At 31.2% G+C, this 26,871-nt stretch overlaps 2 protein-coding genes and 2 non-coding genes across 4 annotated transcripts; 2 read left to right on the plus strand and 2 right to left on the minus strand.

Moving 5' to 3' along the window:
• Positions 1-221: 221 nt before the first annotated feature.
• On the plus strand, positions 222-4,056 carry LOC131622486 (BTB/POZ domain and ankyrin repeat-containing protein NPR1-like). Its single transcript, XM_058893523.1, has 4 exons — positions 222-1,524; positions 2,063-2,816; positions 2,905-3,102; positions 3,286-4,056. Exons 1-4 carry the CDS (start codon positions 979-981, stop codon positions 3,546-3,548), a joined length of 1,761 nt encoding a protein of 586 aa, XP_058749506.1. The 5' UTR covers positions 222-978; the 3' UTR covers positions 3,549-4,056.
• Positions 4,057-14,190: 10,134 nt separating this feature from the next.
• Positions 14,191-18,004, plus strand: LOC131622487 (putative E3 ubiquitin-protein ligase LIN). The gene is made up of 7 exons (XM_058893524.1): positions 14,191-15,227; positions 15,371-15,512; positions 15,615-16,555; positions 16,748-16,895; positions 16,969-17,199; positions 17,284-17,587; positions 17,674-18,004. Exons 1-7 carry the CDS (start codon positions 14,296-14,298, stop codon positions 17,784-17,786), a joined length of 2,811 nt encoding a protein of 936 aa, XP_058749507.1. The 5' UTR covers positions 14,191-14,295; the 3' UTR covers positions 17,787-18,004.
• A 7,644-nt stretch (positions 18,005-25,648) lies between these two features.
• LOC131622516 (small nucleolar RNA SNORD18) lies at positions 25,649-25,723 on the minus strand. Its single transcript, XR_009289912.1, has one exon. It is a non-coding gene; the product is annotated as a small nucleolar RNA SNORD18 (small nucleolar RNA).
• A 59-nt stretch (positions 25,724-25,782) lies between these two features.
• On the minus strand, positions 25,783-25,858 carry LOC131622518 (small nucleolar RNA Z199). Its single transcript, XR_009289914.1, has one exon. It is a non-coding gene; the product is annotated as a small nucleolar RNA Z199 (small nucleolar RNA).
• Between the last annotated feature and the right edge of the window lie 1,013 nt (positions 25,859-26,871).

The raw sequence follows: 26,871 nt of genomic DNA on the forward strand, positions 1-26,871 counted from the left end.
AAAACTAATATGACATGACAAGTGTAAGAATTTTGATTCACTGCATATGTAAAGTTGGTTTCCAGTGTGAGTGCCCTACCTTTAAACTCATCTTTAAAATATTAATCATGAAAATTATTTTAGAATATTTGTAACAAAAAGTCTTTAACAGCGTTGGTTGAGTGACGCCATTGTAAACGCAAGCAAACTCCATTTGACAACGCTGACGGCACCTCTTTCGTCATTCAACTCACTTCATCTTCTTATCGGCACCCCCCATCACCATCTACTCTACGCACACACACTTTCTCTCTCATCCTATCGAAAACGATTAACGAAACTTCCACGATGCCATCTCTCACCTCTCTCTCCAACATATGTCATTATTCATGACTTCATTCTTTCTCCTTTCCCCATTTCCGAAACTTCCCCTCTTTTCCATTCTTTGACTTTTCTCTCTTGACCCGTGATTCCCTCTCTCTCTGGGTTCCCGAGATTCTCTCAAAGTTTCAACCTTTTCGTGATTTACATGGATCTGCTTTGGAAAATTCAGACTTTTGTTTAATGGGTCGGTGCTGATAATTGAAATTTCAAAAGTGAGTTTTTTTTCTTCTTTTCATTGTGATTTTGTTTTCTTCAATCTGGGTTTGGTTTGATTATGCTGTTTTGGTGGCTCTGGAAATTCAAACAAAAAACTTCTTCATACATATTTTTTTCTTATAGAATTTGCTGACATACCCAATAATTAAGCTTAGCTTATATAGAGAACAGATTAAGGACTCTTTAAGCTTTGGTTTAGATAGTTGATTATTTTCAACTTTTCTTATAAGCTGTGTACTATTGGAATATTGGAATTTTGTGAGGTGTTGCATATGTCATGTGTTTTGTGACATGAACACTTGTAGAGGATTTTGGGATTCTATATAAGAGGGAAAGTTTGAATTTTGTGATGTATAACAAGATTATGTCATAGGCTTGAATAGATTCTTGGATTGATTAATGGCTAATTCAGCTGAACCCTCATCGTCGTTGAGTTTTACATCATCTTCGCATTTATCGAATGGATCAATTAGTCACAACTCGAATGGGAATGATCACGCTCGGAACCTGGAGGTTATCAGTTTGAGTAAGCTTAGTTCTAATTTGGAACAGCTTTTGATTGATTCTGATTATGATTACGGTGACGCGGATATCGTTGTTGAGGGAGTTTCAGTTAGAGTTCATCGGTGTATTTTAGGTTCTAGGAGTAAGTTTTTTCATGAGCTATTTAAGAGAGGTAAAGAAAAAGGATTGGCAAAGAGTGAAGGGAAGTTGAAGTATTGCTTGAGTGATTTGTTGCCTTATGGTAAAGTGGGGCATGAAGCTTTTCTTATATTGCTTAGCTATGTATATACCGGTAAACTTAAACAGTCTCCAGTGGAGGTTTCTACATGTGTTGATAATGTGTGTGCTCATGATGCGTGTGGACCTGCTATTAACTTTGCTGTGGAGTTGATGTATGCATCTTCCATTTTTCAAATGCCGGAGTTGGTTTCACTTTTCCAGGTACACATTCTACGCTATGATTATAGTTGTTACGAGTCTGTCACAAAAGAAAAACAAGCGATTCAATGTCTTTAGTTAGTAAGACGAATGCAACATGTATCAGATACTCTTCTAATAGTTGAAAAGTATTGGTGAAAATAGATTGGGAAAAACAATTTAAATTATTGTTGTACTTATCGGGAAATATCTAACACGTATCTGTATCTAAATATTTGACATGTATCTATGTCAGATTAGATACTCTTCTAATTTTGTACTTAAATATATGACATGTATCTATATTGGATACGATACTCTTCTATTTTTTTTACTTGGCATCTTTTATTGTGCATGTTTGGGAAATATCAGACACGTATCTATATCTAAATATCTGACATGTATCTATATCGGATATAATGCTCTTCTATTTTTGTATTTAGCATCTTTTACTGTGCATGTTTGGGATATTGAAAATTAGTTTCGCATCTAAATACTAGTTGTATTGTGTCTCGTCATGATTAAAGGATTGAGGAACTGAGTAATACTTGAAATTTTGCAGCGACGTCTTCTTAACTTTGTAGGGAAGGCTCTTGTCGAAGACGTCATTTCCATCCTTATGGTTGCTTTCCATTGTCAATTGAATCAACTCGTCGCTCAATGTGTTGACAGGGTGGCACGATCAGACCTTGACCAAATCTCAATCGATAAAGCACTTCCTCATGAGCTCTCCGAAAAAGTTAAATTGTTCCGCCGTGATCTTCAGAAAGACGGTGAAGAGGATGCTCCCGTAATGGACGCTTTGTCTCTAAAACGAATCACTAGAATACACAAGGCATTGGACTCAGACGACGTCGAGCTTGTTAAACTTCTTTTGAACGAGTCAGACATTTCTTTAGATGAAGCCGGTGCTCTCCATTATGCAGCAGCCTACTGTGACCCTAAGGTTGTCTCTGAAGTACTTGGATTAGGTCTAGCTAATGTCAATCTTCGGAATTCTCGAGGGTACACAGTGCTTCACGTTGCCGCCATGCGTAGGGAACCTTCCATTATAGTATCACTTCTTACTAAAGGGGCTTGTGCATCGGATTTGACTTTCGATGGTCAGAGTGCTGTTAGTATTTGTAGGAGGTTGACGAGACCGAAGGATTATCACACAAAAACAGAACAAGGAAAAGAAACAAACAAAGACCGGATATGCATCGACGTTCTTGAAAGAGAAATGCGAAGGAATCCTTTGGCTGGAGATCCCTCTGTATCATCCCAAACAGTGGCTGATGATCTCCACATGAAGCTTTTGTACCTTGAGAACCGAGGTATGGTGTAATTAATGATTTTCCTTTAACTGCTTGATTTTATTATGCTCGAAAGCCGTCAAATAATAAGTTATGCTTCCTATTGCAGTGGCATTTGCGAGACTGTTGTTCCCTTTGGAAGCCAAACTAGCTATGGACATTGCTCGTGCGGAGACAACATCCGAGTTTGCTGGTCTTTCGGCGGCGAAAGGTTCAAGTGGAAACTTAAGGGAGGTCGACCTCAATGAGACTCCCATAATGCAAAACAAAAGACTTATTTCTAGGATGGAAGCCCTAATGAAAACAGGTAATTGAACTTAAAAAATATTTTTCTTATATAATACTACTATACTATAAGAGAAGATATTATGAAAGATCCCGAGATTAACGATTCGGATAGAAGCATGATCCTGAATAGAACATTATGACGGAAATCGATCCATGTAAGATAATAGTATTTTTACTAAATTATGTTTGTATGTGGTTGCAGTGGAAATGGGGCGGCGTTACTTTCCTCATTGCTCGGAAGTGCTCGATAAATTCATGGAGGATGACCTACCTGACCTGTTTTACCTTGAGAAGGGAACTCAAGAAGAGCAGAGAATCAAGAGGACGCGATTCGTGGAGCTTAAAGACGATGTGAACAATGCTTTTAGCAAGGACAAGGCTGAGTTTAGTCGCTCTGGGATTTCATCTTCATCATCCTCGTCATCTCTTAGAGATTCTGTATATTACAAGGCTAGGAAAATATGAAAAAGAAAACATAGTAAGTTTTTGTTGAAGGAAGTTTTTAAAGGTATACCAACCAACCAACTCATGCAAAATTGTAAAATCTTTTGCTTTCTTTTGTAACAAATATATATGCAAGTATATCTCAAAATTATGTCATGTTCCTTCATTTTGGTTGTCAAATTTATGGTATAAACTTATTAAATTTTCTTTTTGAGAAATATAAAATTATGAAAACTTGAAAACAAATAAGCTACAGATATTAATCATTTCATGGTGTCAGGTAATTTTATTACATTTGTTGTATTATATCACCTCTAAATTAGGGGTGGCAAAACGGGCCGGGGCACGCCGGGCCGCCCGCGCACCCGCCAAAATTTGGCGGGTTGGGTTGAGATTTTAGGCTCGCCGCTCGCCAAAGCCCGCCCCGCCAAAACCCGCCGTCTGCCATACCCGCCCCGCCAAAACCCGCTCCTCCTCCAACCAAAACTCACTCTTTTCTTAGTTAATTCTAGTAATGGCAATTCTTGATGGTTTATTTTGTACATTTATTTATAAATATATGTAATATTTTTTAGAGTAAATTTGTTAAAAAATTACTTTTATAAAAAATTGTTTTAAAAAATAAGTGAAAAGTTTAATTAAAAGGTAAAAAAAGCATATTAATCTATTAAAAAAATATAAATAAAAATAGGCGGGTAAGCCCACCGCCCGCCAACCCGCCATCTTGGCGGGGCGGGCATCATTTTGATGCCCATTTTATTTGGCGGGCATGCCCACCCCGCTCGTTTTTTGGCGGGCATAAAGCGGGGCGGGCGACGGGCGGGGCGGGCGACCCGTTTTGCCACCCCTACTCTAAATGACCATCTTTAGGGATTATTTTGTTCAGTAGAGGGAGGTTAGATTAGAGAAGAAGAGGGGCGGGTCAGGAAACAAATAATTTTTAAGTGGAATTCATTAATTACAATAATATACTTAAATTTAATTATAGAGGGAAGATCTATTTTAGTTCCTCATAAAAATTCAAAAGTTGAACTAAGGACCCATTGGTCAATGAATAATATGCGTTACCACTTTATCAATGTATTTTTCTTCTTATATATCAATGTATTTTCCTTGATCTGATCTTTAACAAAAAAAAAGACCTTTAAGTTAGTCTCATATGGTCAAAATTCAATTGAGCCTAACATTCTGAACTCTTACAAAATTTAATTGGATCATGTTAGTCTCATATGCTCAATCATACATTATAGTACTATCTCATTGAAGATAGGCCACAAAAATTTTACATTACCCTCACATACATATAGATGTACCATCAAATTCAAAATATTATAGTACCATCAAGATTCATGTATACTCCTGAATTTCACAATGACGGTCAACATGACGTTTCCTTCTATTCTTTAATTAGTTTGTCTTTTGGATTTGATGACATCATCATATGTTTTAATTAGTTTGTCTTTTGGATTTGATGACATCATCATCTGTTTTCTTTATAAGTTGTAATTGTTGGTACAAAGTTCTTTGCAATTTTATGGCATTTTGTTTATTTTGTTGGTTTTATTTTGGTGATATTAAATGTTTTAGATTTTGAAGTTCTATTTGGTGGTACAATATTTTTGAATTTGATGGTACTGTAATATTTTTGAATTTGATGATACATTTATAACGTATGAGATGATAATGTAGAATTTTTGCGGCCTAGTTTCAATAGGATAGTATTATCCCAATTAAACTTTGAATATATGAGACTAACTTAAGAATTTTTTTTGTTAGAGATTAAAATGTTTAAATTATTGTTAACAATTAAAAAATAATAGAAAAATGTATTGATATAAATGTGATTTGTAAGATAAATCAAGGAAAATACATTGATATAGTGGTAGAGTAGACATAAAATAAATAAATAAAAGTATTTGGAATTAAAAATAATAAGTCCACGTAAGTAAAAATAATACACATGAGACTAACACGGCTCGGTTAAATTTTACAAAGATTAAATATAAACTCTTTTCTTCTTAAGAATTAATTTAAGCCTCTCAAATTTTTGTGAATACTTTTAATCCAATCAAATGAAAAATATAGTTATAAAACATTACAAACAATCAAACATCAATTATTTCCTAATGTGTAAAAGGATTGTGTAAATACAATTAGAAAGCAACTAATCCTAACTAACTTGATAGCCTTAATGCTTTTAACTGACTTGTGTTGCAAGTAACTAACTACTTGCAACACAAGTAAACTCCACTCAAATATAAATTACTTAACATTTAATTCACCTTTAATGAAAATTAATTTTAAAGAACCCATTCTTTTTTAAATCAATTTGCATTATAGTAGAATCAAACACGTAATCATACTAATTTTAAATTATATTATTTGAATATTAAAATATAGATACAATATTATATACATCAGTGTCCTTCTCTTACTTTTCTTTTATCTTGAACAAGTAACACACATTTCAAAAAATAAACATAAGAAATAAAATGACACAGTATTTTTAAAATCTTAGTGTTTGTTGGTTTATGAAGACGACATGGCAAGAAAAACATTTCACTGGTAGGCGATAAAAGATAGAGTCAACACAGAATCAGAGCAGAGATGTGTGTTTGTTGCAAATTGCAATGCTCTCTGCAATGTTTCAGTGAATTATATTTTTGGCATGTATGTGTTGTGTGTGTGGTTTGTAACCAATAATGGAGTGGTTTCAGTTTGGAGCAGTTTCAAAAACTAAGATTTGATAATGCAATCAACCGTGCGTCAACTCTCTGTACGTCTTTGATAATAGAGAGTCTTATATGTGTTATAGAATAGAGTAATGCTATATAGATACTACATTTGACAAAGTGTAGTATTAAAAACAAAATACACACAAATCTTTTGAAAATATCATTAGTAAAAATTACAAAATATTCAAAATAATGTTTTGATAGAATTAGGGGACATTATACAATATGGATTAGACACGGTGAAGTGGATAAAAACCAAAATGCGACGTCACATAGACATGAAGTTAATGTAGATATGGATGGTCGACTAGAAGATATGATCAGTAATATTAGAGAAGATTCATTTAGAAAAGTTTATGTGTATGATACTTTATGCAGTGACAAGGATGAGTCGTCATATAAGGGGTGAACAAATTTTACATGATTTTTGACGATATTAAAGATGTTAAATTTGAAGGAAAAAAGTAGGTGAACGGATAAAAGTTTCACATGATTGTTTGAATTAGTGAAAGAAATGCTTCTAGAAGATAACATGTTGTCCAACTGTTGTTATGAGGCCAAAAAGATATTGTGTCCAATGGATTATATCAAAATACTTAAATACATGCATGTCGCGATGATTGCATATTATACAGGAAAAAATATGAAGAGTTGAATCAATTCCTGGAGTATGGAGAGTCGTGTTAAAAGGTGACGAACAATAGTTTGATGACGATGGCAAAGTAATATGGTACCTACGAATAATTCAAATGTTTAAGAGACTTTCTTTAATATAAATGATGCAAAGAATATTAGATGTCACAAAGATGAAAGAAAATGTAATGGAAAAATTTGCTACGCAGTTAATTCTTTGCAATGGAAAAAATTGATTTGTTGTATCTGAATTTTGGTCATGAGTCAGGAAACTTTAGGCTTAAACTTGACACTAATGGAATGAACTCCTTTGGTAATCTGAGTATTAACCATACTTTACGACATGTTCTTCTCATGATTTACAATCTATTTTTTTGGTTTTGCTTAAAGCTCAAATCTATGTTGTTATCTATGATGATTTTGGGGGAGAAGACAACCCAAAAACGATATAGATGTTTATCTAATTCCATTAATTTAAGATTTAAGAGTTTTGATGGAGGAAGACATTGATGTTGATGATGTGTATTCGGATAAAAAGTTTAAGATGTATGCCATGTTACTTTTCTTAATCAATGACTTTCTTGCATATGGTAATTTGCTCTTATCCAACATCAAATGACATAAAGTGTGTCATGTATGTGAATCTAATACATGTTCCCTCCAACTTTAGTATGGAAAAAATAGTGACTATCTTGGGCATCATAAATTTTTATAACCCAATCATCCCTATAGTAGATTGCGGAAGACTACTAATGGAGAACATGAGTTTGATATTGCTCCTAAGTCCTTAACTGAGGAGGAAGTTTATAAACGACAACAACACATTAATATTGTCTTTGGAAAGAACCATAACACGACCGTTGAGAAAAATGTATGAAAAAAGAGGTTGGTGTTCTTTAATCTTTCATATTTGTCTAGCTTTGATATAAGACATTGTCTTGATGTGATGCATGTAGAGAAAAATGTGTGTGATAGTTTGATTGGAACACTTCTAAACATTCAAGGCAAGAAAAAATATGGAAATAATTAACGTCTAGATGTAGTGGTGATGAGTATACGACAAGAGTTGACTCCAAAAGAATTAGAAAAAAGAACATCCCTCGACATGTCACACTCTATCTAGAAAAAGAAAAAGAAAGTTTTTGCGAGTGTTTCCATGGTACCAAAGTTTCCCAAGAGTATTAATCTTTTTTTTTATAAACTACTAATATATATGATAAAATAAAAAGAGTACAATAAACTAAGGGGGGCAAACTTGACTCAGTCAAACCATAACAAAAATAATAGATATTCCAAACAGAATACAACTATTACAACAATGGTTTACAAGAGGTTAAAATATTCACAACACAGACACTATCTAGCGAACCTGATTACAAGAACAAAACTAGATAGCAAAAGAAAAAGTGTTGCGTAGATCTTTACAATCTTTAATATGGTGAATGAATTGTCCGCCAGCACGAACCAATTCCCGTACCAACAATTCCTTGTGATAAAACACAACAAACATAAATGCTCTTTCAAGCAAAACAAACCTTTATCACTGAGAACTATAACTAGTCACAGCAAGCCAGCAACAAGGTTGTGAAACATAACAAAATCGTTGTTGTGGTAGCATCAATCCAAACACTTTGATAACTGCAGATTTCAACAAATCTGAGCCAAATCAGAAATCAAAAGTAAGACACACCATCCCCAACAATGATATCAGAATCATAATCGATGAACGATTCAAAACCCAAAAGATAAAACCATAGATCTGAAAAAACAAATTTCAGATCCAGAGATTCCATCTCATGAACAACTAGATCTGCAAGCAAAAGTTCATAAATCTCCAAAAACCAAAACCCAAAATCCAACGAAAATGACAGTGAGCCGGATTGGAGATAGAAACATTGAAGCTCAAGAGACAACCTCAGAAGAGGTTAGGGGTGGAGCGGCCAAAAGGGCATCACAAAATCGGAAACTACATGAGTAGTCGGAAATTTTGGATTTTGGGGGAGAAAGAGGAGTTGTTTTAGAGAGAAGGCAAAGAGATTAGTTTTCCATGATTAAAATCAAATATCAAGAAACTTGTATCTACGAAATATCTCAATTTAATTAGATTAAAATCTCATGATTGTCATTTCTTGATGTAACAGTTTCTACTAATGGTTATCCGTGACATATTATCTAAAAATATAAGGGTAATTATAACTTGATTGTGCATATTCATTAATGCTACATGTAATAAAGTTCTGATCTAAAATAATTAGATGAGTAGAATATGAGATTGCAATAATCTTCTTTCAATTGGAAATGTATTTCCTTCATTATTTTTTGACATTATAGTTCACTTAATTATTCATCTAGTTAGAGAAATAAGTTTTTATGGTCCAATTTATTTGAGGTGGATGTATTAAATAGAGTGATACATGAAGGTATTTAAAAGGGTATTCTAAAAATCAACATCTTCCAAAAGCTTCTATTATTGAAAGTTACATCACAGAAGAAGCTGTTGAGTTCTATTCAAACTTTTTGTCAAAAATAAAATCTATTAATTTCAATTTTCTTAATTGTGACCTTTTTTTGGTTGCAATTCCAATTTCCTACTATAATAGAAAAACCAATTCCAATCACTATATAGTAACTAAATAAATCTTCTACCAACTGCAAATTTGCAATCAGCCTTAAGTCAAAACTTCAATGACAAAACTTTATATACTTCCTCAAAAACAAATAAGTTAAGGCGTTGGTATTTACAGTCATGGAGTGGCATTACAAAGATACTCGGTGTGTTTTTATCATTAACACCATAGATCAAACAAATAAGTTAAGGCATTAAGCATCAATGAATTTGAAAATGTTAATAATCAGTGGCACAAAGTAAATCGAAGAGATAATAGGATGTATAACAATATTATCAAATCACCTGGATTAGAAATGAACAATGAGTCAATGACCAATATAATGATGAATTTGTGTGTTATAATTGCTGTAGCAAAATTTGTTTGTAAGATGTTCGACAAAAGTTCAGAACCAACATCTTTTTTATTTTTTTTTGAGTTTGTTTAGAAGAGGTTTAAAACCCCCGCAATTTAAATCATTTTTAGATTTTTGCTAAAATGTCTTCCATGTGGCGTGCCACGTTAGTTTCCATTAATTAAAATTGACGGTAGAGACTAAAATTGTGGATGGAAAAATTTATGAAGACCATTGTTTGAAGGAAAATTTTAGAGCAACTAAAAGTGAAGTTTGAAATATTTATAAGGATCAAAAATATATTTAACCCTTATTTTTTTTATCTAAGTCTACTTTGAATAGATTTTTGCATGTCTAATTCTAAAAAACTACATCAAGAAAATATACAAAATATTTCAAATTATAACAAGTCCAAACTTAAAATACACTTGGATGAAAAATGTATAGATGAGGATGTAGATATTCTTCAATATCAAAATTAATTGGTCTTTGATTTCCTCATCTTTCTATAATGACTTGTGACATTTTAAGCATTTCAATCACAACAATGACTTTTGAATCTCCATTTAGCGATAGAGGTCGTATTTTAAGCATTTCACTTATCGACTTACCATCTATTATAATATATTAATTCTGCGCCACTAACTAATCTTTTGACAACTCATCATCTTTCAAATCACATCAATTAAAATATCATACTCTTCAAAACTTTTCAATATAAATCTTTGAATATTCATTTTAGCATAATGTATAACGTTTCTTCCATAATTATTTTTTTAAAACACCATTATTTATATTTTACAAATCATTTCTCTATTTTCTTTTTCATATACTAATTATTACTTCTTTTTGTATTTATCCTTTTTTTTAACCTAAAATATATTATACAATTTTCAAACCATAAAAATTACAAATAAAATGTATTTTTATAAAAAAAAAAATTTAACCATTGCAAAAATATAGCATATTACATTACTTAAAATAAAATAGTTAAATAATACGATTAAATTTGACTTATAACTTTCAAATAAACAAAAAAAATGTTTCCTACTTTTTATAAAATATAATTCGATTATGTTTGTAGTTATATATTTAAAAAATTTAACTTCGAGTATAAAATTAAATAATCATTTTCAGCTAATTTACATATAAATTTTCTGCAATATATAAGTAAATTGAAAATAATTAAACAATTTAATTGAATTAAAGCAATCATACAAATTGAATATTAATGGAATAATGAAATACAAACACCAAAAAAAAAAAATTGCATCATCTCACTCATAATAACATATTCAACAATTATGTTTATTTCATTCTCAAACTATCAAGACTTTGTAAAATGGAGAATTTCATCTTAGACCTAATGTCGACTATAATAATTGGTTACATAATATATAAATTGTTCGAATGTAGAATGTATTCAATTTTATAAAATAATGAAAAATTTCTTGGAAATGTTGAATAAGTGAAGAATGAAGCAATAAAAAACTACAAAATTTATACATTTATTTCACATTTTTCATTATAATTTTGATGTTTTATCTTATATTTTCATAATTTAAAGATATTTTTTTCACTTAACTTTTTTTAAATACTCTATTCATCATATTGTCTTAACTAAAAAATTTTATATACTAGACAAAATCAAAAATTGATCTAATCTAATATTATTCGAATAATTCATCTGAAACTCACGGATCTGAATCTAATATATTATGAATTATAAATATAATAGAAATAAAGGAGATATAATTGTTAGACTCACTTAAGTGCTCAAGAAATTTAAACTGAAAAATTGTTTACTTTATAATGTATATTTATTTTGTTATCTATTTTAAATTGTTAGATGAGTAATTATATTATTGTCTCTATATATATTTGGATGCACCCTAGATAAGTAAATCACACAGTTACTTTTATTAAAAAAAATAATTTAGAAATATAACGAACCGATCCAAAAGTATGTCGAAATAATTAAAGTTACACACGTTATTTTATGGAATTTAATGAATGTACTGTGTAAAATAGTTTTACACTGTCAATCAATAAAAAATCAACAGTCATGTCATTAAAATTTTTTAAAAATAAACGTATGATGTAATTGAATATAGTATTTTATGACATGGAAGTAGTATTTAATTATTTTTAAATATCCTTCTTTCCTTTTTTCATTTATTAAATAAATTTGTTAATATAACTAATGTTTATAATTTATATGTGGTTGTTATTAAATTATAATTTAAGTGTCAATGTATTTATTTATAAATTTGTATACTTTAAGTAAGGTATATTAATAATATTAGTAAATCATATATTTAAAAAGTTATTGTTGTAATTAAAAATTTGTAGAATTTACTATATACACAACTTGTTGAATCTACTATAAATATGTGAATTTGAAGAAATTGTTGGCTTGAAGTTGTTAAGATAATAGCTTTAAATATTTTATTTATGTATGAATTTAGTATAAGAGCCCGTTTGGTGCGTAGGATATGATAGAGACATGATAGGATATCAAGCAGGATAAGAATAGGATATGATACAGACAGGATAAGACTTATTCTATCATGTGTTTGGTTCACAAAGGATGCTAAATTATATATATATATATATATATATATATATATATATATATATATATATATATATATATATATATATACCCTTGTAAAACAATTCTATTTTTTTAAAATTATTTTGTAAATATTTTAAAATTTATAAATTGGTAATAAAAATTATAATTTTCTATAATTAAAAAAAACTCATTAACACTATTGAGTAAATAATTTTAATTTTTTTTAAAAAATCATGAATTCTAGTATATATTAGATAAACAAAATAAAAGTATATATATATATATATATATATATATATATATATATTTGATAAAAATAAAAATAGTATTCATTTATTAAAATTTTAATAATTATTTTATTTTTAAAAATTCTATATTTTATTAAGTTAAAAAATCATCCTGATGACATTGATACATATTTTTTTAAAATTATTTATTAATATTTTTAATATAATATCAAATTATTTTTTATTTATATTTTGTCATATTTAATTTTTTATTTTAAATTATATTTTACAGGGGTAAATTAGTAGATCATTTTCTTATCCTATCCTGTCGGATTCTAACCCAGCTCATATTCAGGATAGCAATTTGAACTAGTAAGGCAGGATAGGATAAGTTTCAGGATTAATTTATCCTATCCTGTTGTATCAGCAAACACTGGATTGAGATAGGATATGATACAGTTATCATATTCTGTCTCTTATCCTTCGCACCAAACGGGCCTTAAATAGATATAGTGAGATAAAGAATTCCTTCAACAATTGAGGTAGGACTTATTTTTAATAGCCCATGAAATAATTTGGCCAATAAGTTCGGCTCATTTATACATATTATTCTACACCTTCGAAGTTGTCCATTTGACGAGAATTTAATCTGTCACCTCAAAAATTGAACCTAACACTTCAAATATTTTCATAATGCTAAAAATGTCCATGATAAAAAAAAAAGAATAAAATGATCGAACAAAATTTTTGGTAGGAGTTTAAAAATTTCCGATACGCATGAAATTTCCGATAAAAAATACAAAAGTTTTTATTTGAAATTTAGAAATTTTCGGTAAAAAAACGGTATAGTTTTGAAATTTCCTATTAAAACTCATAAAATTTTTGATTTTTTATTTAAAATTTTTGATATTTTTTTAAAAATTTATATAATTTTGAAATTTTTGATAAAAACTCCTTTTTTAAATTCGGTAACTTTAGATAAAAATATAATAGTAACACTAAAATCATGCAATATTAGAAGTGTCACATATAAATGAGTAGGGGTGACAAGTTAATTCCTCTCATTTGTAAAAAAAAATTATATTATTGAATACAAATTAAATTCATAATTGAAACCCACATTAACTAACCACATAAAGTACACACTAAGAGACATGCCATGCTTATTAAAAAGCTACTAACCAATTAACCTACATCTTTTAACATAAACTAATGCAAATTGAAACATAAAATGAATCCAAACAACAAAACACCAATACCAACAAAATTACAAATATCCATAACAAAATCCACCACAACACAAATCAACTTAATCCAACCATGACAATATAAAATAAACACTGTCATTTAAAAGTACTTTTTTATAAGTAACTGTTTATTAAAATGTGGCGGCAATTTTAACTCACGAGTTAAACAAATTTACACATTCACAATCTTATAACAGTTTAAACTATACTTTAAAAAAGATTCACTCATTCACAAAATCCAACACATTTCTTTGTCTTCATTCTTATGTGTCTATTATACTCACATATAGCTAAGTATAATCTAGCTGTCTATAAACTTTTTCTGAGTTTTTCTATTTCTAACTTCTTCTTCTTCTTGCTTCAAAATCCATTTCATTGAAACTTCTTATGGCTTCAAAAGGGTTGCTTCCACAACCACTTTCTCCATATATATGCCATGATCCAAAAAGTGTTGCTTCTTCAAAAGGCTCTTCTTCTTCATCTCACTTCAAAAGGGTGGTAGGTTCGGTTTCATCTCGTGTTTCGGAAGATTCAACAATGGATGAAGCTTCTATTATTACATCAGTGATTGGTATTCTAAGTGGTTACATAGGAAGATATGTAAAAGATGATGGTTTTAGAAGAATTGTAAGAGAGAAATGTAATTCATTTTTGAATAGAATCAGAACAAGAACGAGAAGACGAGATTCAGATGATAATGATAATGATAATGCTAATGACAATGATGATGAAGTCTTTGTGAAAATGGAATTTTGCATGGAGAAAATTGACAGATTGATAGAAGATCATCAAAGAACAATGACGAAAAGCTTAAGAAACTCCATTGAGGTTTTAACCAAAATAGCTTCTTTGAGTTCTTCATCTAAATCTTATCTTTCATCTTGTGCTGAATTTTACTTAGCAATAGCTTATAAGCTTCTGAAAAATGATAGAGTTTCTTCAAAGCATTTACTTCAAGTGTTTTGTTATTCGCCGAATTTGGCTAGAACTTATCTTCTTTCTGATCTTTGGGACCATTTGTTTCTTCCTCATGTTCTTCATATCAAGATTTGGTATACTGGTGAATTCGAGTTTCTTTCGAATGAAGTTCATGTTGGTGACAAGGAAAAGAAGATGAAGGTTTTGAAGAAAGTTTACAATGAGAAAATGGATAGTGGAACTTATCTTTTTGCTATGTATTATAAGCAATGGCTTAAAGTTAATGGTGCTAGTGTGCCTCCTCTTCCTATTGTTCCTTTGCCATCGAGGCCAAGTTGTAGATCATCGAGAAGAATGTCTTCAGATTCTACCTTATCGAATTCTTCCATTAACCCGAACTTGTAAGTAATATGAACTTTTTTGCTTTCGTTTCGTTATGGAATTAGAAATTTAGACCAGATACATGTATTTTTTGTTTGCTTATATTTCGTTCTTGAGCGAGAAAATTTATATAATGTGTTTTAAAATTTTGGTTTTTCGCCAGATACAAGGCGGTGTTTGGCCTCAAAGAAGAGAAACAAAAACCTATTAGTCTCGGTGAGCAAACCGGAATTTTGACACCAAGCAAAGGATTAGAGATTGATAAAAAACTATATGGAGATGATTACAAATATAGTTCGGTTCAGGTTAGTTCAATTCGTGTATATTTGAAGATGTTAAAAATCTATTTGGATTGACTTATTTAAACTTATCTACGCTTAATGAAATTGTTTATCCAAATGCGACAGAAAGAAGACATGTTATCATTTGGAAGATCATCAAACCATAGTGACAAGAATCAAGCTCAAAGATTGGACTATTTTAAGTGCTTATCTTGCAGGTTCACACCAACAGATAATAGCATGGCAAAAATCAGTTATATCAAATCTAAGAATGCTTCTTCAAGTGTTCTTTCAAATGAGTTAGTTGAAGCTATTACAACTATATGCTCATCCAATATTTTAACCGAATGCGAATTCGCTATTCGTGTGGTTACCAAAGCTTGGTTGAACTCACCTGGTGATCCTCTCATTGAAGAAGCATTGACACAAAATAGTGTAATAGAAGGTATCTTAGAGGTGTTATTTGTTTCGACCGAAGACGAAGTTCTTGAACTGATTATATCGATTTTATCAGAATTGATTACAAGAAACGACGCGATTAGACAAATCATACTGAATTCTGATCCTCAACTTGAAATCTTTGTGAGACTTTTAAAAAGTACTAGTCTTTTTCTTAAGGCTTCGGTGCTTCTTTATCTGTCGAAACCAATGGCGAAGCAAATGATATCATCCGAATGGGTGCCATTGATACTTAGAGTGATGGAATTCGGCGACAAATTGCAGACTCTTTTCACAGTTCAATGTAGTCCTCAAGTTGCTGCATTTTACATTTTGGATCAACTTCTTAACGGTTTCGATGAAGATAAGAACTTAGAGAATGCAAGGCAAGTTCTTTCGCTCGGCGGATTGACACTTTTGATGAAAAGAGTTCAAGAAGGAGAGATTCATGAGAGGGAGAATTCGGTTTCAATGATTTCGTGTTGCCTTCGAGCCGAAGGAAGCTGTAGAGGCTATTTGGCCGAAAATATTAACAAGAGTTCTTTGCTTGAACTCATTGTTCTTGGAAGGAAACAAAATTCAAGCAGTTATGCATTGTCTTTGCTATTCGAATTACTTTACCTCGATAGGTACGAAGTTCTTATTCTTATGTACGATATCCGAGTTGTTTTATTATTTAATTCATAATTTTAATACTGTCAATAAATCATAACTGACTGTTACGCTATGATTTGTTGACAGTATAAAACTTTTTTTTACACTGATAGTGCATGAAAACCGAACATTTTTTAATCTCGATATTATTTTGGAAAACGAAACAGAAGAACCAAGATTACGAAATTCTTGAAAGGACTTAAAGATGGATGGAATGGATTAAACACAATGCACATTTTCTTCATTTACCTTCAAAAGGCTTCACCAGAAGAAAAGCCTTTAGTTGCAACAATACTATTGATGCTTGATCTTATGGTAATTTCACTCAACTTAAGTGATTATTTAATAAGTTCAAGAGTTCACTAATGCAATAGCAGATGTGTTGCAGGAAGATAATCATGTCAAGGGGAGCATATATAGAGAAGAAGCTGTTGAAGCAATTGTAGCTTCTTTAGATTGTCAATTATGTGATGATAGAGTTCAACAACAATCAGCAAAAGCTCTACTTTTATTAGGAAGCCATTTCTCTTATGCAGGAGAATCACTTATGGAAAAACTGCTTTTACAAAAAGCAGGTTTCCATGAATTTTCCTTAGATGATTCATTTCCTATTCACAAGGTAAGCTTTTACATTGCATTCGATTATTATTCGGCTTTTCGCGAAAATATCTGATTAGATTTATGTGTTTGATTATATAATAAGGAGGAAGAAGAAGCTGAAAGCTGGCACAAAAAAGCAGCTTATGTCTTATTCAAAAGTGGAAATAAGAAATTGTTATCTTCACTTGCAAGTTGTGTAACCAATAGTATCCCTTGTTTGGCACGTGCAAGTCTTACAACTATTTCATGGATGTGTAGCCATCTACATTTAGTTGAAGATTCAAAGTTTTCATCAATGGCTTTCTCAATCCTAACACCACATTTGCTACGATCATTGAGTTATGATAATGATGTTGAAGAAAGAGTTCTAGCTTCATATTCATTGTTGCATCTTACAAAAAATTCAGGTAACGAAACTGTCTGATCTATGTATGAAACTGATACATCTGTTATTCAATAAACTTAAAAATATTTTTTTTCTTTCTTATAATAGGACGTGTCCCTACCCTACCGTCATTAAACAAAGATGCAATCACACATCTAAGAAATCTCTCTCTAGTGACATGGACTGCCAACGAGCTTATATCAATATTCACAAGCATCTGATAAGCCAATTCCATATCCCTGTGTGTACGTTTGAATCAATGGTGAATTTATCAAAACATCTGAGATTCAGCGTGATATTGACGATCTCACCGTCAATTCAGATATGTATTAGTAGTTTTCTCTTTCATTTCACATAAGAGTGATTGTAACCATATATCCATGAATTTTGTATAGTTGATGAGCTATTTAATTTAAAGAAACCTAATATTTGTTTTATTCATAGTAGGTTATGATTTCAATATATGAAAACTTGAAAAGTATGTTTAGCCAAAAAAGAAATGATAACAAAAATGGAAGTTTCAAAAGAAGAGATGAGTGCTAGGACATGCCTAACATAGATTCATCTGGACCTCAGTGTCAAATTTGTCCTAGAATACAAAATTTGTACTAATGTTACACCTGTTTCTGTGTTTGCACTCCCTCACATGGGTAACAGAAAATTATTGGACTAAGAGGGAAACTTTTAATTTATATTTTATTTATTTACACATGTATAGCAACCTATCTCTTGTTCATGTGCAAGTGTTTGTTATAGACTGTGACAGTGTGAGCATTCAGAAACAGAATCTCTTGGATAAAAGAATCCTCATTTTTTGTATTAATTTAAAATTAAAGAATAATTATGTGAATATGATGTGGTTTTGTTATTTTGTTTGAGTTGGTAATTTTACATAGAGTGGAAAAGTTTATCTTAAATAACATATAAGTAAGAAGATTTAAATATCTAACCAATACAAATTTAAAGTTTTTCTAACCAATATATTTTATAATAAAGAACTAGAGTTCATTAATATTGGTCTCCTTCTTCCTTTATAAAATAAATAATGTGAGACTTTTTCAACCAACACCAATAGCTATTGAAGTTAACACACCACATAAAGGGACACTATGTGTGACTACCATTGGTTGAAAGACTTTTTAATACAAAAATATGGTTCTTTTATTTATTTTTTATAAATTAGGGTATCTTCTGCGCACAACTGCAGAGACTAATCTTTCGGAGTCGTTTTGGACCATATAGGCAATCAAACTTCTCTCAAAAGATTTAACACTGCTGCATGCATGCACAGAACAGGGATCGAATCCAAAAACTCTATCATGAAAATACAATCCTTTTAGTAACCAACAATTTTGATACCACAGGTTAATCATAAGAGAGGTCCAGATGTACATTGAATTAAAAACAATTACTCAAATGAATTAGATGCAACATTTAATCCCCAAACTTTAAACCAACAAGTCTTTCAATAATCTAAATTGTTCAACATTTTTTCCTTCTATTATAAACCTCTACCTCACACTTGGACACCAACATAATGGTTTACATACATATAACTGACAATTGTACTCCTTATAGTAAATTTCCATCAATCATTCTATAATTATATGCAATGCCCTCATCAAGAGGACAAACAAATATCTCTCAACAACAAGTACTACTCACACTCACACTTTGTTATAAGTGTTTATCCTTGACACATCCTTCTCATGAATGAAACTCTAGCTAACCTTTCATTGTCTAGTACTAGTACCACTCTTTTCTTTCCATGAAAATTCCTCATCTTCACGCCTCCAACTCAACAGGGTCCCAATACCTTTTGGCAACTTACTGTTGCAATTGGACCATAGTATTTTGTATCACAACAATCCAATCTAGTATCATGCAATATGTGACTTGTGTTCATTTTACTATATTATGTATAAGAATATTGGTCACCCTACCAATGTTCTTACATTGTCCTAATAGTGTTGAGATAAGAGAAGATAGTAATCTAATCTGAAAATTTAGATGAAAAATGTGGTTATGGTCCCCTGTTGTCGCTCTTTACAATGTCCATGTCATCACGTGACAGGCTTTATGCAATGGAGGAAAATAATGGAATGTGTTTGAAGGAATTGGCAGCATATGAGGGAAGGAAGGACCACAGAGAACAGAACATTTCCTATATTGTTAAGGCAAATGTCATTGTGAAAACAAGAACATAATTATAGTTTGAACTCTAAGTTAAGGTCCCGTTTGATATCTGGTATTTGTCCAAGGGCTAAAATAAAGTATAAGTGAAAAATATCAAGTTTATTTGTTGAACCAAAATATGCACTTTTCTTTACTTGTATTTTTTAGGTGTCTACATGCATATGATTATGAATACAAATTTGAATTTTGTTCCACCATCAATTTTAAAAATTGTTGGTTTTTATGATTGGTGGATAGAGTTGATAAAGAATTCGTTGAGCTCAAAGGAGTGTTAGTTTGACTTAAGAAAATGTCACGGTGGCACTTGCGAATACCATATTTTTCAAGTTAAGGTCGCTATTGACAATATACGCAAAAACTTAAAGGTAAAGAATTATCTTTTTCAATACATTGATTGTTCTATTCTCGAAACAATCTTAGCACTACAGGAATAAATCAATTTTGTCAGGGGCTAAACCCCTCACTAAAGGCAAAAACCCCTCACAAATACAAAATTTGCGAGGGGATAGCTCCCCTAGCAAAACAGGGGGTCGCAAATTAATTACCGAGGGGCTTTACACTTCGTTAATTACCCACGTGCAAATCCCCTCGCTAAATGCTGAATGAATTTTCTCCTCTGCCACACACAAACGTAGACAACAGCTAGCTGTGAGGAGGCGCGCAGACTGTGTCAGAATATTTCTCAGGGGATAAGCCCCTAGCTAAATCCTATACTTTTTGTTTTGCTTGGGGTTAAGCCCCTGGCAAAATGTCGTCCATTTAAAAAAAATAAAAATTTATCAAATCATAGAAATATATAAATCTATTATTTCTCCAAAAGATCTATACAATTACTCACTGCTATAGTTTACACAAAAGATTTTCTCCAAGGTCCAACAAACTCAAACTGTTGCAGTTCTTCAAGGAGGAAGGAATTTGTCCACTCAATCTATTATTTCTTAAACTTAAAGCCACCACACTAGAAAGGGAACCCATTGAGATTGGAATCTTTCCTGACAACATGTTACTACTCAGATCAACAAACGCTAATGCAGTTAGATTATACCAACAATTTGGCAACTCACCCTTTAATTCATTGTTTGACAAATATAACAGTGTAAAACGACCTTGTTGACTGTTGCTGCATATAAGGGAATCTAAATATGAAAATCTATTATCAAAAAGAAAGAGTGCTCTTGCTTGCAATAAAAAAGGAGGAATGAAACCTTCAAGTTGATTTGAACTTAAATCTATAAAAGAACTGGTGTTAAACTTGAGTTCTAAACAAATTAAACACTTAACAAAACAATTAAATTTATTTACCTGAAAAATTATTGAGATAATATTGTGTGAAATCTGGATATGGTTCTGAAAAAGAAAATGGATTATTTTTGAAGGAGAAGGAATGAAGAAACACTGAAAATGGTTGAGATGAAGCACATAAATGAGAAGAAGAAACACAACAATTAATAAAAGAGGAAGCGGTGGGAGTGGGTGAACGAAGTAAATGTGATTGATTAATTCCGAGGTCAAATGTGGCGTGGGGGACCCCCTCGTTAAATGCAACATTGATAATTGAATCCTGCACGCGAGGTCTGCAAACTGACATGGGGACAGAACCTAGATTAATTCCGAGGGGCAGCCCCTCGCTAATGTCTGAAGGGAATTTTGGGAGGGGTGTCCCCTCGCTAATTTCCATCATAAATCAGCCAGCTTTTTCCAATCTTAGCGCCAATTCAGTTTGCCAGGGGATGCCCCTCGTAAATGGTATTTTCAAAATTTAAATTTTCCCTCTTTTATTTTAGCGAGGGGTTACCCCAAGCAATTTTTTTTTTGTTTTTTCAGATTTGAGTGTTGCGAGGGGCTTTACCCAAACAACTGTATTTTATTTGTTAGGAGGAATGCCCCTGGGAAAATTCCCTAGCAAATTCAAGTTTTTCTTGTAGTGTAGTGCGTGGCAAAACAAAGGACATATGGGACTAAATGCATAAGAAGTATCATAGCACTACAAAGGTGAACACGCTCAATTACAAGTTCTTCGCGGAGAGTTTGAAACTCTTGGCACGATTTAAGGTGAACCTTTCACATATTACTTTGCAAGAATACTTGTAATTATCAACAAGATGGATGTCATGAGAGAAAATGTATAAAATCTTAGTCGTTGAAAAGATTTTGAGGTTTATGACTGTAAGATTTGATTATGTTTTGTGTTCCATAGAATAATCCAATGATGTAATGGTCCTATCTGTCATACCCTAATTTTTATCTCTAAGATTCCACCTCATTTGCATTTTTACTATGTATCAAGATCTCAAACTTGATTGTCTCCTAATCATCTCATCTTTGAGTTTGCCTTTGCATATATCATCAAACGCCACTTAATGTATCTTGTCCATTTTTGTTTATATCCTTTATATTTCACTAACCACTAATCAAAATACTAAAAATATGTCTTGTTTCCTTTAGTTTATTGTGCAAGGTAGATTTTGAATCAAGAGCATCAAGCATGGTTCTCTAATCTAGGGTTTGCTTCCTCAAGGTCAAAGTATTGTCAACCATTGATTCTCAAGAGCTAATCCATCAAGGCATGACTTTTAATATCAAAGTATATGATATTCAAGCATCATTCAACTTTAATGAATCAAATATAACTCAAAGTATGGTAGCTTGTTTCTCAAGAAACCTCAAAGGTATGCGTGTTTATTTTCATGTCTTGTTCAACAAGTTTCCTCAAACCATTGCAAGTTTAATCAAAGGAAATTCAAGATTTTATCATGTTAAGTTCATATGAACATCAATGTACTTTGAATTGCAAGAAAATTCCAAAAATAGCAAGTTTGTTCAAAGTGGTTTAACTTTAAAAAGTCAAATTTTCAAGTCAAGTTCAAAATATCATAACTCATTCATTTTTCAACAATATTGAGTGATTCTTTGGAAAAATGTCTCTTCTTGAAATTCCCTACAACTTCTCTTCATAAGTTAAGAGTCAATTATGCTTGGAAGGTCATGAAAGTGTTGGAGACATTATAGGTCATGGTGCAAACTTTGCAAGGTCATAACTTTTTATTCAAGAGTCCAAATAGAACCTTTCTTTTTGCATTGTAATCTATGTTATGATGTGATCATTTAGCAAAAAGAATGGAAGGTAATGGTGAAATGTGCAAGATTTCATAATGGATTGAACATGGCCATTTGCAATTGAATTTTGCTCAAAATCAGTTTTGTATTTCACTTAAATTCTCCATTTCAAGCCCAAATTTGCACATGTTTGAGGCCTAATGATGTTAAGTGATGAACAAAGATGCAAAACGACCTGAAATCAAGAAGAATGTGTTGCATTTTGGTAACTTTCCATTCAATTTTGGTCACACACTCCATGCTCGTGACTTCACACGAATTCTAACCAATTCTCACACGTATGAGATCACAATACTTCATCTATAAATAGAGGAAGCCTCTACACTCAAAACCAAGCTTTGAAATCCCCTGAAACCTCTGCTCGAGCTCACATTTTTCACTAAACATTTCAGAGATGGTTCTCAAATTCTAAGCAATTCCAGTCTCATTTCTTGATTCTCTTAGCATCTTCAGTGTTCCCTAAAGCTATAGCAACAAGAACCAAGCTCTGAGACCTTCTCAAACGTGCTAACCAAGTTCACTGTTCACCATCTCTGGTCGTCACATTGACAAGGTAGTTGCGAGCATCTTTTGGACTAAAACGAGATACCAAAATGTAGCCTATTGCTTCCTGATGTTTTCCCCTAACTCAGCTTGGTTTGATTGTTGAGTTACATCATTTAATTTTGATTTTTGTTTATTTCACGATTTTCTCTGGAATTCTCTCTGCTCACTTCCAATAAATGGAAGTGAGGCATGTGGTTGGATTTGTGATTACATAGTTGTCACAATGATGGTGGTCTCGTTCTCTAGTGTTACCATTTTCCAAAACTCCGGTGAGACACGCCAGAGAAGGAGACCGAAGATGTAACAGTGGTGGTTGAATCATTTTTTATGCTTGGACCAATCACGTGTTGGCATTTGTTTTAATTTGATTGGTTCATTTAAAGTGGATCTACTGTGCGCTTTTAATTAAGGTTCATCGTGTTCCATCTGCCCAAATCCATCAAATGTGCTTACTTGGCTTAAGGGACTCAGATCCAATGGTTGTGGCATTTTCTGATTTTTATTTTTATTTTCTTTATTTGATTTTTATTTTGTTTTCTTTTATAAAATTAATTTTCAATCAGATTTAATCCAAAAATACTGAAAAATTCATAAAATTATCTTTTATTATTTTACACCTTGTGTTAATTTTCACATTATTTTAGATTTTGCTGTTTTTCACTAGTTTTCTCTTTTGGCATGTATTATAAGTGGTTTAAAAATATTTTCCATGCATTAAAAATTCTCAAAAAATTATCATATGTTATTTAAGTTGTTTCTAATTCTCCATAATTTTCTTGGCCATTTATTTGTTGTTTTGAAACATTTTATGGATTTTCTCTTTTATTTTCTTTTTAAACCATTTTAAAAAACTATTTTATGCATTTTTTTGTCATTTTATATTGTGTTGACTTATGATGTCTTGAAGTATGACTTTTTTTACCATAAATCTCTTCAATATCAATAAACTTTGGGTGTTATTGAGGTTGAAAGAGCTTTCGTCAATTCAAATCTATCATAAAATGATTAATTGAATCATTTTTAGTACTTTGTGTTAGTGATAGATTTATCACCTTAATCCACTAAGAGAGACGATTGATGTTGATGATAACCTAATCAATGTCTTTATTTAATTTGGTTGTTATTTCTCTTCTTTTTCTTTTGATCAATTGAATGATTTGAATGATTAGAAGTCTATCTTGATGATGAAAATGGAATGGTGCTTGATGGATTTTTATCATTTCAAACATTTCATTGCCTTTTGCTTGGGCTACATGGAATTAATCCGTAGTAAACTGACTTAACAACCCCACTAAGTGGAGACTAAGTGGAGGCCTCCTTGAGGGTGAGTGATACACAAATTTCTCTTACAAATATTATTAGTTGACAAGTAACCTTTATCTATAAAAAAAAACGTGACCAAGTATTTATTAACTTTGTTACATAACTTCATGAAAACCAACACCACTAATCCATTTTGACATTTTATAAGTTTAATGAAATTTTACATTCTTCCTAGGAATATTTCATATGAAAGTGTTTGGTCAAAAATTATACTCCCAAGAATCTTGACAAATTTTACTTTATTTAAAAAATACAAAAATAAAAATAAATATGAGTATTAGTGAAAAGTTATGGTTATGAGTATTAGTGAAAAGTTATGGTTAGTTGATCATTATTTCTATGAGAATTTTGGATTCCCACCTTCAAAACTAAACTAGTGAAAATCCATGTGTAACAACATTTCAGAGAATAATGTTTATAAACTTGAAACAAATATGGGATTGTTGACAAAATCCCTTTACACTACAGCAAAATACACATCATGGTTACCATGTGATTTTAAAATATATTTTCAGATGCACAATAGATCCAAAACTGTAACTATCGATCAAATTTAAATCACGAATAACCAACCATTCACAACAGTTAAACAAAATGGTTTTACACAACTATTGCTTAATTATAGTAATACTATAACATAACTGCAAAATAATAAATTGAAAGGCATAACTGATGTTAGAACTAAATAATATCAGTAACAAAACAATTCATAAATAAGCAACTACATTCCTTAGCAATATGTTTGTCTGCTGCAACAATTTAAGTTCTAAAAAATATCGAAAGTCAAAGTATCAACAGCTTAACAGTACTCTTCAAAATATTCAGATTAAAATTTATAACGTAACTGTTTAAAATTGTTTTTAATGAAAATGTTTTGTTTTTAATGAAAATGTTTGAAACAGAGATCAGAAATTGGAAAGGGTTGTCTGTCACGGTGAATCAGAAACACGGACCAATGTAAACATCATCATATCCCTTTGATTTCAGTTCAATACTATTGTTCGAACACAAAAATGAAAAATAAAAAATCAGGTGAATCATCAGACTTAAATACTATGAATCATGGAACGAATCCATCATATTGTTGCAGTTTTTTCTCATCACATGATTCATTCAACAATACAAATATGGAAAACCAAAGATGAAAAAGAAAAACAATTCATACATATGAAACAGAAGTCGTTTGTTGTGTCGATTTATAGACATGGTGTTTGTTTCTAGAAAACGGAAACCCTAATATAGATAGATGAATGGTGCTGATGGACCGGGTTATCATAAATTGGGCCTTTGAATCTTTCATACCTCGTGCAAAATTGCTATTAAAACCACCGTCTACTAATACAACCTATAAAGTTAGTTTTACTTTTTCAAAATTATACTTTAAATATTGGGTTAAATATGTTTAAGGTCTCTCTAAAATTATGATTTTACTTTTTTTTTCTCTAAAATATTTCGTTAAAAATCGTCCCTCTAAAATTAGGAATTATAACTTTTTGTCTCTCCGGCTAAAACCGTTGTTAATTTAGTTGCTAAGTAGTAAATTGTCACTAAAAACTGTTGTTAATTCAGTCGCTAAGTAGTAAAAATCATCGTTAAGTTGTCGGAGGGACCAAAAGTTAAAATTTTTAATTTTAGAGGAACGTTTCCTTAATGAAATTTTTTAGATAAACGAAAAGTGAATATGTATAACTTTAGAGGGACTTTAAACATATTTAACTCATTATTTGAATGAAAAAAGTTACAAGATCATAACATCTCATTATTAATTTGTTACAATTGATATATACTAAACATATATGATTATTATAATTTACAAAAGTGATATTTTTATACGTAGTTAGTATATGAAATATTGTGTTCCAGGTTCACATAAGGTCAACAAGTTCGACTCACTCCCCTTCAACCATGTGAGATATATAAAGAGGACATAAGTGAGATTAGGTGAGCTATAAGATGTGTATCAAGCATTAAGGTCAACTCGACATGTTCTGATATATTTTCAATATTGAATCAACCACCATGTTATTTAGTATTGTGGTGTCGTGTGAATCGTTGTTAGGATCATGAGAGCCATGCTTGCGATCATAAATTAGGTCTTTGAATCTTTCGTACCTCGTGCAAAAT

Source organism: Vicia villosa, unplaced genomic scaffold (genome assembly GCF_029867415.1).
Source record: "Vicia villosa cultivar HV-30 ecotype Madison, WI unplaced genomic scaffold, Vvil1.0 ctg.000030F_1_1, whole genome shotgun sequence".
NCBI lineage: Eukaryota > Viridiplantae > Streptophyta > Magnoliopsida > Fabales > Fabaceae > Vicia > Vicia villosa.

Excerpts from the sequence above, each read along its gene's own strand:
- LOC131622486 (XM_058893523.1), top strand. The coding sequence starts at position 979 with ATGGCTAATTCAGCTGAACCCTCATCGTCGTTGAGTTTTACATCATCT. Across the intron at positions 2,817-2,904 it reads TTTGTACCTTGAGAACCGAG|TGGCATTTGCGAGACTGTTG; the intron begins GTATGGTGTAAT and ends TTCCTATTGCAG. Across the intron at positions 3,103-3,285 it reads GGAAGCCCTAATGAAAACAG|TGGAAATGGGGCGGCGTTAC; the intron begins GTAATTGAACTT and ends ATGTGGTTGCAG.
- LOC131622487 (XM_058893524.1), top strand. The coding sequence starts at position 14,296 with ATGGCTTCAAAAGGGTTGCTTCCACAACCACTTTCTCCATATATATGC. Across the intron at positions 16,896-16,968 it reads TATTGATGCTTGATCTTATG|GAAGATAATCATGTCAAGGG; the intron begins GTAATTTCACTC and ends GATGTGTTGCAG. Across the intron at positions 17,588-17,673 it reads GCATCTTACAAAAAATTCAG|GACGTGTCCCTACCCTACCG; the intron begins GTAACGAAACTG and ends TTCTTATAATAG.